The 16,070-nt window shown below is 40.3% G+C and overlaps 1 protein-coding gene across 3 annotated transcripts in view; it reads left to right on the top strand.

The window, feature by feature from the left end:
• Window positions 1–16,070, top strand: part of numa1 (nuclear mitotic apparatus protein 1) — a 29,377-nt gene that overhangs the window by 11,021 nt on the left and 2,286 nt on the right. For 2 of the 3 annotated variants that reach the window (XM_034097922.2, XM_071205204.1), the window contains 16 exons: window positions 17–110; window positions 269–428; window positions 860–999; window positions 4,184–4,295; window positions 4,723–4,840; window positions 5,275–5,415; window positions 5,578–5,691; window positions 5,823–10,997; window positions 11,181–11,390; window positions 11,497–11,687; window positions 12,127–12,264; window positions 12,556–12,661; window positions 13,083–13,281; window positions 13,784–13,920; window positions 14,521–14,811; window positions 15,242–15,343. In XM_034097922.2, the coding sequence (XP_033953813.1) occupies window positions 17–110; window positions 269–428; window positions 860–999; window positions 4,184–4,295; window positions 4,723–4,840; window positions 5,275–5,415; window positions 5,578–5,691; window positions 5,823–10,997; window positions 11,181–11,390; window positions 11,497–11,687; window positions 12,127–12,264; window positions 12,556–12,661; window positions 13,083–13,281; window positions 13,784–13,920; window positions 14,521–14,811; window positions 15,242–15,343 (7,428 nt within the window). The remainder of the gene's footprint in view (window positions 1–16; window positions 111–268; window positions 429–859; window positions 1,000–4,183; window positions 4,296–4,722; window positions 4,841–5,274; window positions 5,416–5,577; window positions 5,692–5,822; window positions 10,998–11,180; window positions 11,391–11,496; window positions 11,688–12,126; window positions 12,265–12,555; window positions 12,662–13,082; window positions 13,282–13,783; window positions 13,921–14,520; window positions 14,812–15,241; window positions 15,344–16,070) is intronic. The other variant, XM_034097924.2, reaches the window with a different exon arrangement.

Genomic DNA, 16,070 nt, shown 5'->3' with positions numbered 1-16,070 from the left:
ATTCTCTTATCTGTAGCGAGAGATAGCAAACTTAACTGGTTCCTATGTAATGGAGAGTGACGGCTGCGTTTATCTGAACAAAGGACTTGATGCCTATTTAGCAAGAAGACGTAAGTCACACATTCAATCCTCCATTTCTTTATAATATGCCACACTGACAGACATTAGTGTCACATGTGCAATTCTGCTTTATAACACCATTTGTCTAGATTGTATTCAAAATGCAAGCTGTAAAATAAGTCAAAATGTATTTCTCCATGAATTTCAGATATGTCTTTTTCCCGTGAAATATTGGAGCGATCAGCAACCGTCTCTACTTCCAATGTGTCGACTATGTCCTCGTTGTCCGATGACGACTCCCCTGTCTTCCACCGCAGACAGAAAATCTCATTTATGGATATGCAAATTGTGGCTTCTTCTTCAACCAGGTAACAGTGTGAATTTGAATTGATATGACACAGTCTGAATCCGAATACGTAACTTTGAGGGCAACGTTAATCCAAACCTTTAATTTGGGTACTTGTCTATCAAACCCTTTTTCCTAACTATATTACATTTATATAGTTTTGTCCATTGAAAGGCTGTCAGCTTCAGGCAGCTGTGTATCTATTTTTTGTTATAAAACGTTTTGGATGAACATGGAAGCAGGTTTATCTACTATACCTTGCTAAACTTGTTTTTTTATTTCACACAATCAGAATATGGCTGACTGAAGGGTTGGATATTACTGAAACATAACATAAAGCAGTCTAATATACATGTTATCTGATGGTTGTATATATCTCTTTGTGTGCGTAAATCCATGAGCAGCCATCTTGATTTGATTGTATTTCTTTTGCTTCTGCTTTGGTTTCCACAGCAACTCTCCTCTGCAGGATATCATGAACACACCTAAATTTCAGCTGAGGAAGATGCAACGACAGATGATCAAGGAGAGAGACTACAAAGATGGGTTGGAGCGGGAGCTGGCCAGCAGACTTGCACTCAGTGCACAAAGAGGTACCCCATTTAAGTGATGGATAAATAATAATATTAAACTTTTTATGCTTTTTTTTTTGCGGTTTCTATTCCCAGTAATGTTTATTAAAGGAATGGTCCACTCATTAGATAATTAATCAAAACTTCAGTATTTAGTGAAACATTATGTTTAAACCATACCCTGAAGAAATCAGCGATATTCCCCGGTAAATAATGATTTTATAGCTCTTTTTTTATCAAAACCTTTATATTCCGTCTGGCCGCCGCCATTTTTGCCATTTTCAGTAGTCACGTGATGGTCGTGACGTCATCCATGCGTTCACTTTGTCAACACACGGAAACATGGCTGAATATTTGAGTTCGGACTCGTCAGCAGAGGAAGAAGTTTTGATGTTTTATCAGTATGACAATACGACACCCTCTGTCCGTAGACCCTCACATCGTACAAGGAAAAACTTCTGAAGAAAACCCCCAGTTTAAAGGGAACATGGGAGAAACCTCAGGGAGAGCAACAGAGGAGGGATCCCTCTCCCAGGACGGACAGACGTGCAATAGATGCCGTGTGTAAATTGAAGAGATAATACATTTGCAACATAGGTAGTCCAGATGTTTGGAAATGCATGTGTGTATAATAGGAAGATGATATAAGATACTATATGTATGCATGTAGTACCACTAGTGTTGTCACGATACCAACATTTTGGTTTCGATACCGATACCAAGTCAAGAATTGCGATTCCGATTCTTTTTCGATACTTTTCTTAAAAAAAGGGAAACACGGAATATCGGCTTTAAAATTAGGAATAACAGATGATTTTAGCAGTCAGAACAACTAAAGCAGCAGTGTTACTAAGAACAGAAACGCCAAAGAGTCACATCTAATATAAATATATATAAAAGCATTTATTTTAATTGTGTAGCAGTGAGTTTAACATTTTGGCAGCACTGTTGAGCATTTTGAAAATGTATTTTCATGCCTCTGTGCAAGGCTTAGTCTTTCTATCTTTATAGCCACTGGTGTAAAGTAACTAAATTCATAAACTCAAGTACAATTTTGAGATACTTGTACTTTATTTAAGTATTTCAATGTTTCTTTTGCTACTTTGCACTTCTAATCCACTACAGTTCATAAATAATGGTGTACTTTTCCTCCACTACATGTATTTAATCCCTTTAGTTACTTCACAGATCTGGATGAATGATGTGAAATATAATCAAGTGTTAAATCAGACTTTAGTTCCACCTGGAGTAAATCCACCAGCTACCCTGCAGTCTACAAAGTCATTCAAACTAGCTGCACATTTACCAGCTTTGAGAACACTTTCATGATCAATCATTATAAAACATATCATATATATTATTCTGAAATGGACCAATCTGCACAATGACTACTTTTACTGTCGCTACTTTAATACTTTTACTTGAGGAACATTTTGAATGCAGTACTTTTACTGTAACAGAGTATTCCTACACTCTGGTGCTTCTAGTACAAGACCTGAGCACTTCTACTTTTACTGTCGCTACTTTAACTATATTTTGATGATAATACTTTTGTACTTTTATTTGAGGAACATTTTGATTGCAGGATTGTTCCTACATTCTGGTACTTCTACTTTAACTCAAGTACAAGACCTGGGTACTTCTACTTTTACTCAAGTACAAGATATATAGGCTACTTATACCACCTCCGTTTATAGCCTATGAAAAAAACTAATAGAAAACGAAGGCTAAAGCTAACGTTAGCAGATAGTGATGCTAGTTTGCTAGTTAAGTTTACTCAACGATAATATTGCGACAGAAAAACTTTTCAGTGCACATCACGCTCTGCTGCTCCGACAGGAAGCTCTGCTCTGAACACCTGAACGGCCCGTTCACAGACTTCTGGCGTCTTTTTTGTCAACAAGCCGAGGCGCAGCGGCAGTTGCACTCCCACTTGCAGCCATGCTTCTCGTTTTCTCACATGCTCTGGCAGCTAGCGCGTGGCCGCGTGCACGAGAGAGGGGAGGGACTTAGAACGTGCTTGAGAGGAGCGGGACTGCAGGCACGGCTGCAGTGCAGGGAGTGGAAGCAGAGCGCTGAACACACACGGCTCTTATTAAACGGCGTTTTTTCACGGGAGTACTTTTCCCCGTCATTCTTAAAGTACCGATACTAATGAAACGGAGGAATCGTACCGTTTTTAACGGCAGGGTATCGCGGTACCTTTCAAGTATCGGTACACCGTGCAACACTAAGTACCACCCTTGCTAGCGATTCCCTCTCTAGTTTAGCATACTCAGCTTCGTTGTCCCTGGCCATAGAATCACGATTTTATGGGGCCGTAAAAAACTGGGGGAAAATACACACTAGTCGGTACTACGCCATATGGAAAGGCCACCAAAAACTGTCCTGGCCTGGACGCTAAAGGACGTTAAAACGGGACTAGCCGCTGCAATGGAAATGCGCTATAACATACCTTATTCTTACTCCGAGCACTACTTCTGCTCCTCCGTCGCTTCACACTTGCAGAGGGCGATTTCTCAACTGGCCGAACTGGTGTCCTGGTCGGTGATGACACCAGAAAGACAGATGGTACTTCATCTCCATTAAGTAATGGTTGTTCCATAAATCCCATGTTATGTTTTATCATACTCTCAGAGTAGTCGTCCGGAAATTTGAAATGTTCGCTGCATACATGAGCCTGTGAATCTTTCGGTTCGGGCCGGCCACATTTCGCTAGCCACTGCCTCTGAATGTACTTCTTACGCTTACCTTTTGGCAACAGATGGAACTAAGCATTCCGTGGATTGTTCCTATCAGAATTGTGGCAATATTTCGCGATACAGTGAGGCATATTTGAAGAGAGAAACTACAGTAAATAACATGGAGATCAACGTGTCCTCGAAAACCAAACGCATGGTTTACGTCACGTCCGGAAAATGGCGGCGCCCACAGTGTTGATGTTATTTCGGTATATAATCAGTTTAAAATCACTGATAATGTCATCGGATTAAAAAAAAGAAAAGAAAGACTGGCAGAGACTGGTCTGTTTTATCGGATGATAATTATTTAAAAATGAGTGTCATGAGCTTACCATTCCTTTAACATTGGAGTTATCTGTCAAAGTGCCACTGAAAGCGTGAATAATAATGTCAGTCTATTCATTTACTCTTTTTATTCTTTCTATCCAAATTAAACCATGTTCTACTTGTTTTTTTCCCTTCAGAGTCCCATATTTGCCAGTTGCAGTACCGCATGGAAAAGCTGAAGGAAGCAAATGGTGATCATGAAAATGTTACTGGTGAACAAATCAATGAGCTTCTGACCAAGAACAACACGTAAGTACCCAGGATGGAGACATTTGGAAATGTATACCAATATATAAATGTTGGAATTATTACAATTGATTTATTCGTGAAGGACTTAATTAAACATTCTTAATCCAAGATATATTTTTATCTTAAAGTTTGTGATTAACTATTTGGAATATATTTTTATATTGATGTGCCAGTAGCTTTGCAATTACAAATGATATTAAGTTCATGTAACAGCAAAGTATTAATCATAAAAAAATGGCAAGTGGAGAGTGAATGCTGCTCCGTGTTGCTATATCAAATATCTCACAAATGTTTAACTCGGCAATATGATAATGTGTAACCAGTCAGACATTTTGCTCAAAGTGCTTGTTTTATACCATGACCTGAACATGAAACATTTGTATTGAAATGGATATGAGAAACTGTTTTCCTTTTTTCTCTGTCTTAGGTTACAAATGCGTCTTAATGAGATATTAAAGGTAAATAAAGACCTCAAGGGTAACACCTCACTCATGGAACACAAAGTTGATGAGCTGGCGGAAGAAAATGGTGTACTGTCATCCCAGGTAAAACATGCACGTTTTTCTGTGAAATGTAAGCTCTGTCTTATCACTAATGAGGGGATTGGAAAATAATAGCAGTCATGTGCAATTTGTATCTTGGAAAGATGCAATACCAACCGACTTTTCTTGAAACTCAGTTTTTGCATATGGTGAATATGCAAATCTGAGTCGGGTAACCGCTTATAGCAACCCTTTTACATGATAATGACATTTTAAGACTTAGTCAAGCCTTTGAAAATTAAAAAAGTTACACTTTTGTTGTTGTTTATTGAAATAAAATGTGAGCATCTATTAATTAAGCCTCTTGCAACTTGATTATTATCAACAACCACAAGTTGATGTTGGGGTTTTCTCTGTAACTTGTTTCAAAAAATCAGTCAGGAAGTTCTTATTTGCTTGAATGCAGATTGTGAATGTTTCTATTCATATTTTTGCAGGTGAGAACCGTGTATTCACAGCTTGCCATCTTTGAGACAAAAGTTGGCAGGCTGAACGAAACACAAGCATCATCTCAGGCGGAGTGGGCAACTGAAAGAGGTCAACTGCAGTCTGAACTTAACCAAGCTACCGCTCAAAAGGTACACTCCAATAGAATTTAGTTGGAAAATCTTTAAATGATTCTGGTAGTAATTTAAACATAAGATCTAAACTTTTTTGCAACAAAAAAAGCAATGCTATGTCGTTTGTGAATGATTACTATTGAAAAGTGTTAATATACTGTGCCTTGTTTTGTTTCCCAGGAGCTTCTGACTGAACAAATTCAAATTCTGCAGGGAAAGATTTCCTGTTTGGAGGACGTTATAAACATGGCCACTAATGAAGAAGTAGGAGAAAATATGGGACCTATAATGGAGGTGATGTCAATGATTTAATGTTAAAGCTGAATTGAGTTTATCAAATATAAAGTCTGCTTTTTTCAATATTTGTTTTAATATAATTGTTTGTATCAGATGGTCATGAATGTTCTTATTTCTTCAATTTTCAGAGAGAAATGTTGGACAATGAAATCATTGGTTTGAAGAGTGAGTTGGAGAGCACATTTGGCTTCCTACAAAAAGCTGAGGTTGAAATCCAGTCCAAAACACAGCAGCTTGAAGAATACCAACAAGAAATGTATCAACAGAAAGATCTCCTGAGGCAACAGGAATCCCAAACTACAGAAATTATTCAAGCCAAGGATGAAATTATAGAACAATTGCAAAAGCAAATCACTGAGCAGAGAGCAGTCCTGCAGCATGAGATCCAAGATCTGAATATTCAACTGGAGCAAGTTGAGCAGCAGAAAACCGAGCAGATGACCAGACTACAACAGCATATAACTGCTTGTGAACAAGAAATCGAAAAACTAAAGGAAATTAAGAAAGAGAAGGAAGGCCTTCTTTACCAGACTGAAGAAAATGTAAAAGATCTGGACACAAAGTTATTGGCTGCCAGTTCCCTTTTGGCTGTTAAAGACCAACAACTTAACACTCTCAGAGAAGAAGTTGACATTCTTACAGATGAAACCATGAACAACAAAAAGAAAATTCAAGCCAAAGAGGAAAAGCTTGCCAAATTACTTCTTGAGAAGTCTAATGAGCAACACATTTTTCAAAAAGAAATCCAGGCCCTTAACGTCCGAGTGGAAGACCTTAGTTCATCTCTCAAACAGGCTGAACAGGAAATTAGACTTAAGCAGGAGCTACTGGCTAAAACCCAATATGAAAATGTACAACAAAGGGAGGTACTCCAACAGCAACTTCAAACCTGTGAAGAAGAGGTTAAAAAATTAAACAAAGAGATGCAAGCAAGACATGAGCAGCTTGTTATTCTTAAGAATGACAGCTCACAACATGCTGAATCGCTGGAGCAAGAAATCACAGGTATGAAAGGCCAAATCGAAATTCTCATAGACTCTCTAAGAATGACTGAGGAACAAGTTCAGGCTCAGAAGGTTATGCTTACAAAGCAGGAGCAGCAAAGTGCTCATCAGACAGAGGTCCTGCAGCAACAAGTGTCTGCTTCTGAGGAGAGGGTAAGGAGCATGAAGGAGGAGATCCAAACTAAAGAGGAACACATGAACATATTGGAAAATCAAAGTTCCGAGCAGTCGGAACTACTACATCAAGAGATCTTAACTTTACAGACACAGATTGAAAGTCTTTGTTCCTCGCTGAAGAATGCAGAGGACAATTTGCAGTCCAAGGAACATCTGTTAGCCGAACAACAACTACAGAACACTCAGAATATGGACGCACTCAAGGCGCAAATGGTAGCATCTCAAGATGAGGTAAAGACGCTAAATGCAGAGATTCGTGCTAAAGAGGAGCAATTCATTCTTCTAAGTACAGAGACATCTAAACAATCTCAATTGCTACAGAAAGACATTGAAAGTCTAAACAAACAAATAAATACGATGAGCAATTCTCTTGAGAACGCCAAGGACCAGGTTCAATCCAAAGATGAGTTGTTGGCTGAGCAGAAGCAGCAGAGCACTTTGCAGATTGAGGCACTTGGAAAGACCAGAGCAGTTCTTGAGGAGGAGGTTAATCAGCTGAGAGAGCAGATTCAAATTAAGGAAGGCCAGGTAGACCTGTTAAAGGTTGAAAACGGCAAGGAGTCAGAGGTGCTGCAGAGCGAGATCAAATGTCTTAGGGACCAAGTCCAAAGTTTGAATGAATCCCTGAGGACTACAGTTGAGCAGGTTCAGGCTAAAGAAAACCTTCTGACTCAGAAGGAAATTGAGATTTCTCAGGAGAGAGATAACATCCAAAAATGTAATGCGACATCTGAAGAGGAGTTACAAGTACTGAAGGATCAGATCAAGGCAAAAGAGGAACAGCTGGTCACACTGGAAAATGAGGGATCCATACAGTCAGACATGCTACAGCAGGAGATCAAAGATTTAAAAACACAACTTACTGATATGGGTGACTCTCTCACAGAAGCTCAGGAGAAGGTTCAGACTCAGCTAGTCATGCTCACCAAGCAGGAGCAGGAGAGCGCTGATCAGAAGGAGCTTCTGCAGCATCAACTATCGGCTTCTGAGGAAGAGGTGAGGAAGATGAAGGAGGAGATCCAAGCAACCGAGGAACAGATGATACTTCTTAATGCTGATAACTTGGAGCAAACAGACTTGCGACATCAAGAAATCCAAGATCTAAAGAAACATGTTGAGAGTCTTGGTTCCTCGCTGGAGAATGCAGAGGACAATTTGCAGTCCAAGGAAAATCTGTTAGCCGAACAACAACTACAGAACACTCAGAATATGGACGCACTCAAGGAGCAAATGGTAGCATCTCAAGATGAGGTAAAGATGCTAAATGCAGAGATTTGTGCTAAAGAGGAGCAATTCATTCTTCTAAGTACGGAGACATCTAAACAATCTCAATTGCTACAGCAAGACATTGAAAGTCTAAACAAACAAATAAATACGATGAGCAATTCTCTTGAGAACGCCAAGGACCAGGTTCAATCCAAAGATGAGTTGTTGGCTGAGCAGAAGCAGCAGAGCACTTTGCAGATTGAGGCACTTGGAAAGACCAGAGCAGTTCTTGAGGAGGAGGTTAATCAGCTGAGAGAGCAGATTCAAATTAAGGAAGGCCAGGTAGACCTGTTAAAGGTTGAAAACGGCAAGGAGTCAGAGGTGCTGCAGAGCGAGATCAAATGTCTTAGGGACCAAGTCCAAAGTTTGAATGAATCCCTGAGGACTACAGTTGAGCAGGTTCAGGCTAAAGAAAACCTTCTGACTCAGAAGGAAATTGAGATTTCTCAGGAGAGAGATAACATCCAAAAATGTAATGCGACATCTGAAGAGGAGTTACAAGTACTGAAGGATCAGATCAAGGCAAAAGAGGAACAGCTGGTCACACTGGAAAATGAGGGATCCATACAGTCAGACATGCTACAGCAGGAGATCAAAGATTTAAAAACACAACTTACTGATATGGGTGACTCTCTCACAGAAGCTCAGGAGAAGGTTCAGACTCAGCTAGTCATGCTCACCAAGCAGGAGCAGGAGAGCGCTGATCAGAAGGAGCTTCTGCAGCATCAACTATCGGCTTCTGAGGAAGAGGTGAGGAAGATGAAGGAGGAGATCCAAGCAACCGAGGAACAGATGATACTTCTTAATGCTGATAACTTGGAGCAAACAGACTTGCGACATCAAGAAATCCAAGATCTAAAGAAACATGTTGAGAGTCTTGGTTCCTCGCTGGAGAATGCAGAGGACAATTTGCAGTCCAAGGAAAATCTGCTAGCCCAACAACTACAGAACACTCAGAATATGGACGCACTCAAGGCGCAAATGGTAGCATCTCAAGATGAGGTAAAGATGCTAAATGCAGAGATTCGTGCTAAAGAGGAGCAATTCATTCTTCTAAGTACGGAGACATCTAAACAATCTCAATTGCTACAGCAAGACATTGAAAGTCTAAACAAACAAATAAATACGATGAGCAATTCTCTTGAGAACGCCAAGGACCAGGTTCAATCCAAAGATGAGTTGTTGGCTGAGCAGAAGCAGCAGAGCACTTTGCAGATTGAAACACTTGGAAAGACCAGAGCAGTTCTTGAGGAGGAGGTTAATCAGCTGAGAGAGCAGATTCAAATTAAGGAAGGCCAGGTAGACCTGTTAAAGGTTGAAAACGGCAAGGAGTCAGAGGTGCTGCAGAGCGAGATCAAATGTCTTGGGGACCAAGTCCAAAGTTTGAATGAATCCCTGAGGACTACAGTTGAGCAGGTTCAGGCTAAAGAAAACATTCTGACTCAGAAGGAAATTGAGATTTCTCGGGAGAGAGATAACATCCAAAAATGTAATGCGACGTCTGAAGAGGAGTTTCAAGTACTGAAGGATCAGATCAAGGCAAAAGAGGAACAGCTGGTCACACTGGAAAATGAGGGATCCATACAGTCAGACATGCTACAGCAGGAGATCAAAGATTTAAAAACACAACTTACTGATATGGGTGACTCTCTCACAGAAGCTCAGGAGAAGGTTCAGACTCAGCTAGTCATGCTCACCAAGCAGGAGCAGGAGAGCGCTGATCAGAAGGAGCTTCTGCAGCATCAACTATCGGCTTCTGAGGAAGAGGTGAGGAAGATGAAGGAGGAGATCCAAGCAACCGAGGAACAGATGATACTTCTAAAAAGTGACGGCTCAGCGCAGTCCGATTTGGTACATCAAGAGATCACAATCCTAAAAATGCAAGTTGAGACTCTTGGCTCCTCGCTGAGGAAGGCTGGGGAAGATGTGCAATCAAAGGAAGATCTGTTGGCTCAAAAACAGCAAGAAAATATTCAACAGGGGGAGACTCTCCAAAGCCTACAGGAGAAAGTCAAACAAGTGGAGATTCTACAAGAACAGATTTCCTCCCGCGAAGATGAGATTAAAAAATTAAAAGAATCTCAGAGTGAGAAAGAGAGCCATATCCTCAAGGCTGAGGAGAAGCTTCAGATCCTCCAGACAGAGTTGTCTGCATTCAACCAACTCTTGACGGACAAAGACCAACATCTGAACAGTCTTAGAGAGGAGGTCACTGCCCAAGCTCATTTGATTCAAACAACAAAAGAGGAAGCTGAAGCCAAAGAGAAAATGCTGACCGATATAAAGGAGGAGTGTTCCAACCAGACGGATGACCTTCAACATGAGATACAGGTTCTGAAAGAGAAAGTTGAAACCACATCTCAGAGTCTTCTTGATAAAGAGCATATGTTACTTGAAGCTCAGCAGGAGTCTTCTGAGCAGATGGGGCTCCTTCAGCAGCAGCTGGGGTCAGTAAATGCAGAGCTGGACCAATACAAAGACACACAAGCTGTAGAAATCCGTGTGAAAGAGGCTGAACAGGCTGCCACTTTCAGAGAGAAGGAGGCTCTGGTTCAGGAAAAAGAAGTACTCATGGCCAGGATACTGCAGACGGAAAACAATCAGAAAGCTCTGGAGAAACAACATGAAGCTGTGGTGTTTGAGAAGGATAGACTCGCTCAAGCCAAACAGGCCATGGAGAGAGACAACAAGGCCTCTCATAAACTGGAGTCTTTGCTACAGCATGAAATGGAGATATTGAAAAAGGAGATACTCTTGAAAGAGAAGGAAAAAGCAGACGAAATCCAAACACTAAAGAAAGGCCTACAAGAACAGCTATCGGCTAAATCTGAGGCTGCAGAACACTACAAAGCACAGGTTGGTGTGAAACAAATCCTCCAAGGACATAACACTATTCACTACTTTTATTTCTACCTACCTAATAAGCTTGTTAAGAGTCCAACATTATCAATTTAGATTAATCTACAGTTTCATGTGCAAAGTGAGTTACTGTTTGGTGTGATTCATTCTAACATTTGTTTTATTATCACAATGCCACAGATGGAGAAGGCCATGAGCCATTACAATGGCAAAAAGCAGCTTCTCCAGGAAAGCCAAGAGGAGGCGATTGAACTCAAGCAATCCTTGGAGGTGAAAGAGTGTGAAATAAATGCTTCTACCATGGAAAACAAGCTGCTTCAACTTGATTTGGATAAGGCCCAAACCAACGAGAAAGCACTTTTGAACAGGGTGGCCAGTTTAGAGGCACAGGTTGGTATTTTGACTCATGGGGAGAATGAAAAACTATCTATTTAAATAATAAAAAAAGAAATGTTTTGCTGCTGACCTTCATCACTATATATTTTGTACCATTTAGCTGGCGTTTGCTGACCGTAACCTGCGTGCACAGAACAAGTTTCATGGTAATGAAGGAAGCTCGCGGATGTCCCTTTACATGGAGGATGCCGATGCACACTCGAGTGTAAACACTAAAGCAAAGGAGAAGAAAGCCATAAGCTCTGAGAGCCTGGACCACAGCTCCCTGGAAGACTCTCTAAACAACACAAGGTAAAACACTTCAGATACGTAGCATGAAATCTTTTTGGGCTACATCTATCAAAACATGTGCAACTGTTCGATAAAGTGATTTAAAAAAAAAAAGAATATATGTGCTTCGTTCCAAATGGTTTCTGATTATTTCTTTGGTCATATTTGGTTAAAGTTGCTCAAAGGAAATAAGATTTACTTTAAAAACTTTTAGTAACACATTTAATTAAGATAATCAATTTTAGCCAACCAACTCCTGCTTTTCACCTGTTACATACAGTACATAACATTGAATTGACATTGTTCACCGATAAATTAGTTCCCATTATTTTAATGACATGTCTGATTTAAGTAAGAAGATATAAGGCTTGAGAGAAACGCATGAAATCTAACATTAATGGCATTGTGGAGTTTATTTTTATTTTACTCTCACACACTACTCTTGTTCTTACCTTTGCAGAAAACTTTTAGCGCCTGATGAATCAAGCACACCGCTTGTTCGCAGTTCAGAGCGCTTGGCAGCAAAACACAGAGGTCTACAGGCGGAGTCCCTGGAGACCCTGTACTTTACACCTATAAACAGCAGACAGATCAACAGGTACTATAGACGCGTGAGACTACTGTGGTATTTCACAGAACAGCCACCTTTTTAGGAGGCATATATTCTCATTTAGTGAATGAAAGTGGTGGGGGTTTTATAGTTCTCTAAATGCTTTTTTCAGTATAGTGTAGTAAATGTAGATGTTGAACCATTTATTCCAGTAATTTTTTGGAAGTATTTTTTTTCAAATTATTCTTAAGTTTCCCTCCCCTATATACATACTTTTCTGAAGTGAAACCAATATCACTGTTCTTACTACATAAGATTCTTGTTTTCTTTTTCGCCTAGGATCAATGCAGAGCATACACACGAGGTGGATTCAACACGGAAAAATCCAACTTCCTCTGTGAAGCGACGAAGGACCACACAGGTTATTAACATCACCCTGACCAAGGTGGAGGAAACTCACTTGCACACTCATTGCATGTTTTGCATGTTCACAATAAGGCACACTGTGAATAAACTACATTTATATAGTCCCTTAACAGTTATATAATCACAATGGCGTCTTTATCACTATTCCTCAAATATATGAATTACAAGGACATTTTGCTCATTTTGTTTTCTTAAGGTTTAGCTGGTTCTTTCACTCTCATTGTTCAATTATACTATTATATTATGATGTATCTTTAGCATTACTGTGCTTGTTTTGACCATAATATAACAATTTGCAACTAAAGAGCTGTGTTTGCTCTTCAGGTTGTTGGGAGCACTGCTGTCTGTGTAAAAATGCAGCAGTGTTCACTTGCATTCAAACAGCTGAACCAAAATGTTCTAACTTGCCCTCTTGAAATTCCTAACCCTTAAACCTGTAGAAAACCCCAGGCGGCGGTGAGCATGATGACACTTTCTACAGTCTGGCTTCGGCTCGCTCCCATCCAAACCTCTCCAGTGCCCACTCTGCACCCCCCGTATGTATGGAGCTGTTCGACACACCTGCCAGATTGACCGGCGCTGCCAGCGACCAGCTCATCGGTCTTCCAGGCTACAGGCGGAGCACCATGCATTCACAGCGTAAGTCGACACCTGGCTAACTCACAGGAGCTTGTACTTAAGCAGAAATTAAGAAAGAGGTCTGTCTGGTAAATGCATAGCTGGGACCAACAATACTGCCTGTGGATAAAATGGGCCCCAAATGAACTATTCAGATTATTCTGCCAACTATTTTCACAAATTATCTTTTATGTTTTAATCATAGAATATCAAAAACCGTAAAAAAGTGGTAATCCCATTGTCTTAGAGTGCAAAGTAACAACATCCAATATATTTTTCTGTCCGGCATACAGTCTAAATCCCCCAAATCCATACTTTATTATAATCTAAGACCAAGAAAAACTGGCAAGATTTAATGTTTAATAACTACGGTACATCATTGTTCTTTATAGTTTAGTAAGTTGGAGACAAGACCCCATTTGAAAGTTTAAAATATGCGTGCCTTTGTATCTCCGTCTGTGTGTCCATTTTTTCAATGCTGGGTATACAAAATATGTTTTTTCTACATCTGTTCCTTCTTCAGCTGCCAGTACATTCTGTGCGGGGGCAGAGAACGAGCCTGACGGTGGACCTGATGATTGGATGAGGATTGCCGAGCTCCAGGCCAGGAACATGGCCGTCCTTCCTCATCTGAAGAGCAGCTACCCCGTGGAGTCTGACGTTAGTAGAGGATGACACTCCATGCACTGAACACCATAGACATACTGTTGCTGGGGAAAAATATTTTGATATAATGCACAGGGAATTATTGTGGCAATAAATCAGCAACACAAACAAACATTATGATAATGTTGGCTTAAAACTATATTATACACTTGGTCTGGTCGTGTACTGCCCACCATCCCAATAAATATTTATAGAGGTTGAGCAGTGCTTGTTTTTTAAAGACACATTTTGAGAAAAAGATTATACGTTTGGCATATTGTTATGTCAGTGCTCATTAACATTTACTGCCCATGAAAGAATCACAAAAACACATTGACGTGAATTCAAAAATGTGAAAGATAAACAATTGTATTTTAGAAACGGTAACTAACTAAATCAACAAGAGAAAAAGATTCTGCAAAACAATAATAGAATTAATGTTTTTATCGAATCAAAATGTCAAATGAAATACACAGAAAAGGTACACATCTCAGGTCTTCCTTAACTTCCCTTCCCTAAGAAATGGTACCAAACAAGGTCACATGTTTTGTTTATTTCTATGCCCTTAATCCTTTTCTATCAGTTTTATAAATCCCTCTCTCTCTGTTCTCTCAGCCATGCCGTGGCGCGACATTCCTCTTCACAGACGAAGAGCTCCGTACGGGCGACCCGTCTGACACCATCCGCCGGGTGTCCACCATGCCGGGCCAGCTGAAAGATTCTCTCGCCTCCCATCGGCACTCTCTCATGGTGGGACACTCGGCTGCCGCTGCCAATACTCGTTCTCACCGTCTGTCCTTGATGCCCGAGCTGCCATCAAAAATCGTCAGCTCCTCTCAGCTGAGAAGCCCGAAAGGCACCAAGCGTTCTTCATCTACGCTGTCCGTACACCAAACTTCGCCTGAGGTTGGTTTGCGTCCTGCAGGACATAAGTATTCATTACATTTTGTGTTGCTTAATGTGAGAGCCTGACTGAAGTGCAAATGATGAATGTTTCATAGGCCATCTTTAATGTTTTACTGAGGTTTCCTTACATTAAAAAGGTTATTCATAATGTAATTAGTATTGGAAAATGTACCTTTTCCCTATGCTATCTCTGACAATTAACTTTAAAGTATCTTATCATATTACATGTCTTTGCCAATTGCCTGAACACCACATTTGCCTATTGGCATATGAACATACATTTTGAGTATTATTCTCAAAGAATAGTTGTCAGGCTTTTGTATTGTTTGCTTATTTAATTTGTTATCTGAAAGCTTACTCTTACCATAAAGTTACTCTTAAATGTAACTTTCTGAAATCCTCTTTGTCTTTCCACGTTTCCATCTGACAGAAAAAGGTGAGGGCCAGCTGTTTCCCCCGACCACTCACTCCCAAAGCCAAGAACGTGATGAGTGAGCCTTTCAACTCTCAGATTCGAACCGCCCTCAGTCCAGTGAGTGAAATATTTCACACACACACAGAATATATTGCATATATCAGGCATGAAAATCACTCACCTTTCGACGAAATTCGCCGTTTTGAATCCAAAATAGGTCGTTAGTGTGATTCATGTAGATCTGCAATAAAAATATTTTTGGGGTCTGGGACCCGGAGTAATCTGCGGCCATGAGCTGTTATGTGCCATCATGACACGCATGGTGTTCTTTTTTTATATATTATAATGCAGCGAGAGCTGTGTGCTCGAGTCTTCCTGCCTGTCGGCTCTGCTGCTCCGCGATGATGGTCTAGCTTCAGCAGCCACATTACCTACGGGTGCGTTCGTTAATATTAACTGTGCGGTCCGGAGTCACTGTGGTACAGACTGGACCGCTGGTGAACAGCTGTTAGAACGGGCCGTTCAGGTGTTCAGAGCGTGATGTGCACTGAAAAGTTTTTCTGTCGCAATATTATCGTTGAGCTAGCTAGCTAGCATACATTGTCACTATCTGCTAACGTTAGCTTTAGCCTTCGTTTTCTAATAGTTTTTTTTTCATAGGCTATAAACGGAGGTGGTATAAGTATAGATCTTGTACTTGAGTAAAAGTAGAAGCACTCAGATCTTGTACTAGAGTCAAAGTAGAAGTACTCAGATCTTGTACTAGATTAAAAGCAGAAATACTCAGATCTTGTACTTGAATAAAAGTAGAAGTACTCAGATCTTGTACTTGAGTAAAAGTAGA

This window comes from Pseudochaenichthys georgianus, chromosome 13, assembly GCF_902827115.2.
Source record: "Pseudochaenichthys georgianus chromosome 13, fPseGeo1.2, whole genome shotgun sequence".
Classification (NCBI taxonomy): domain Eukaryota; kingdom Metazoa; phylum Chordata; class Actinopteri; order Perciformes; family Channichthyidae; genus Pseudochaenichthys; species Pseudochaenichthys georgianus.
Note: the sequence above shows the minus strand (reverse complement) of the source record. Positions and strands in the feature narration are given on the sequence as shown.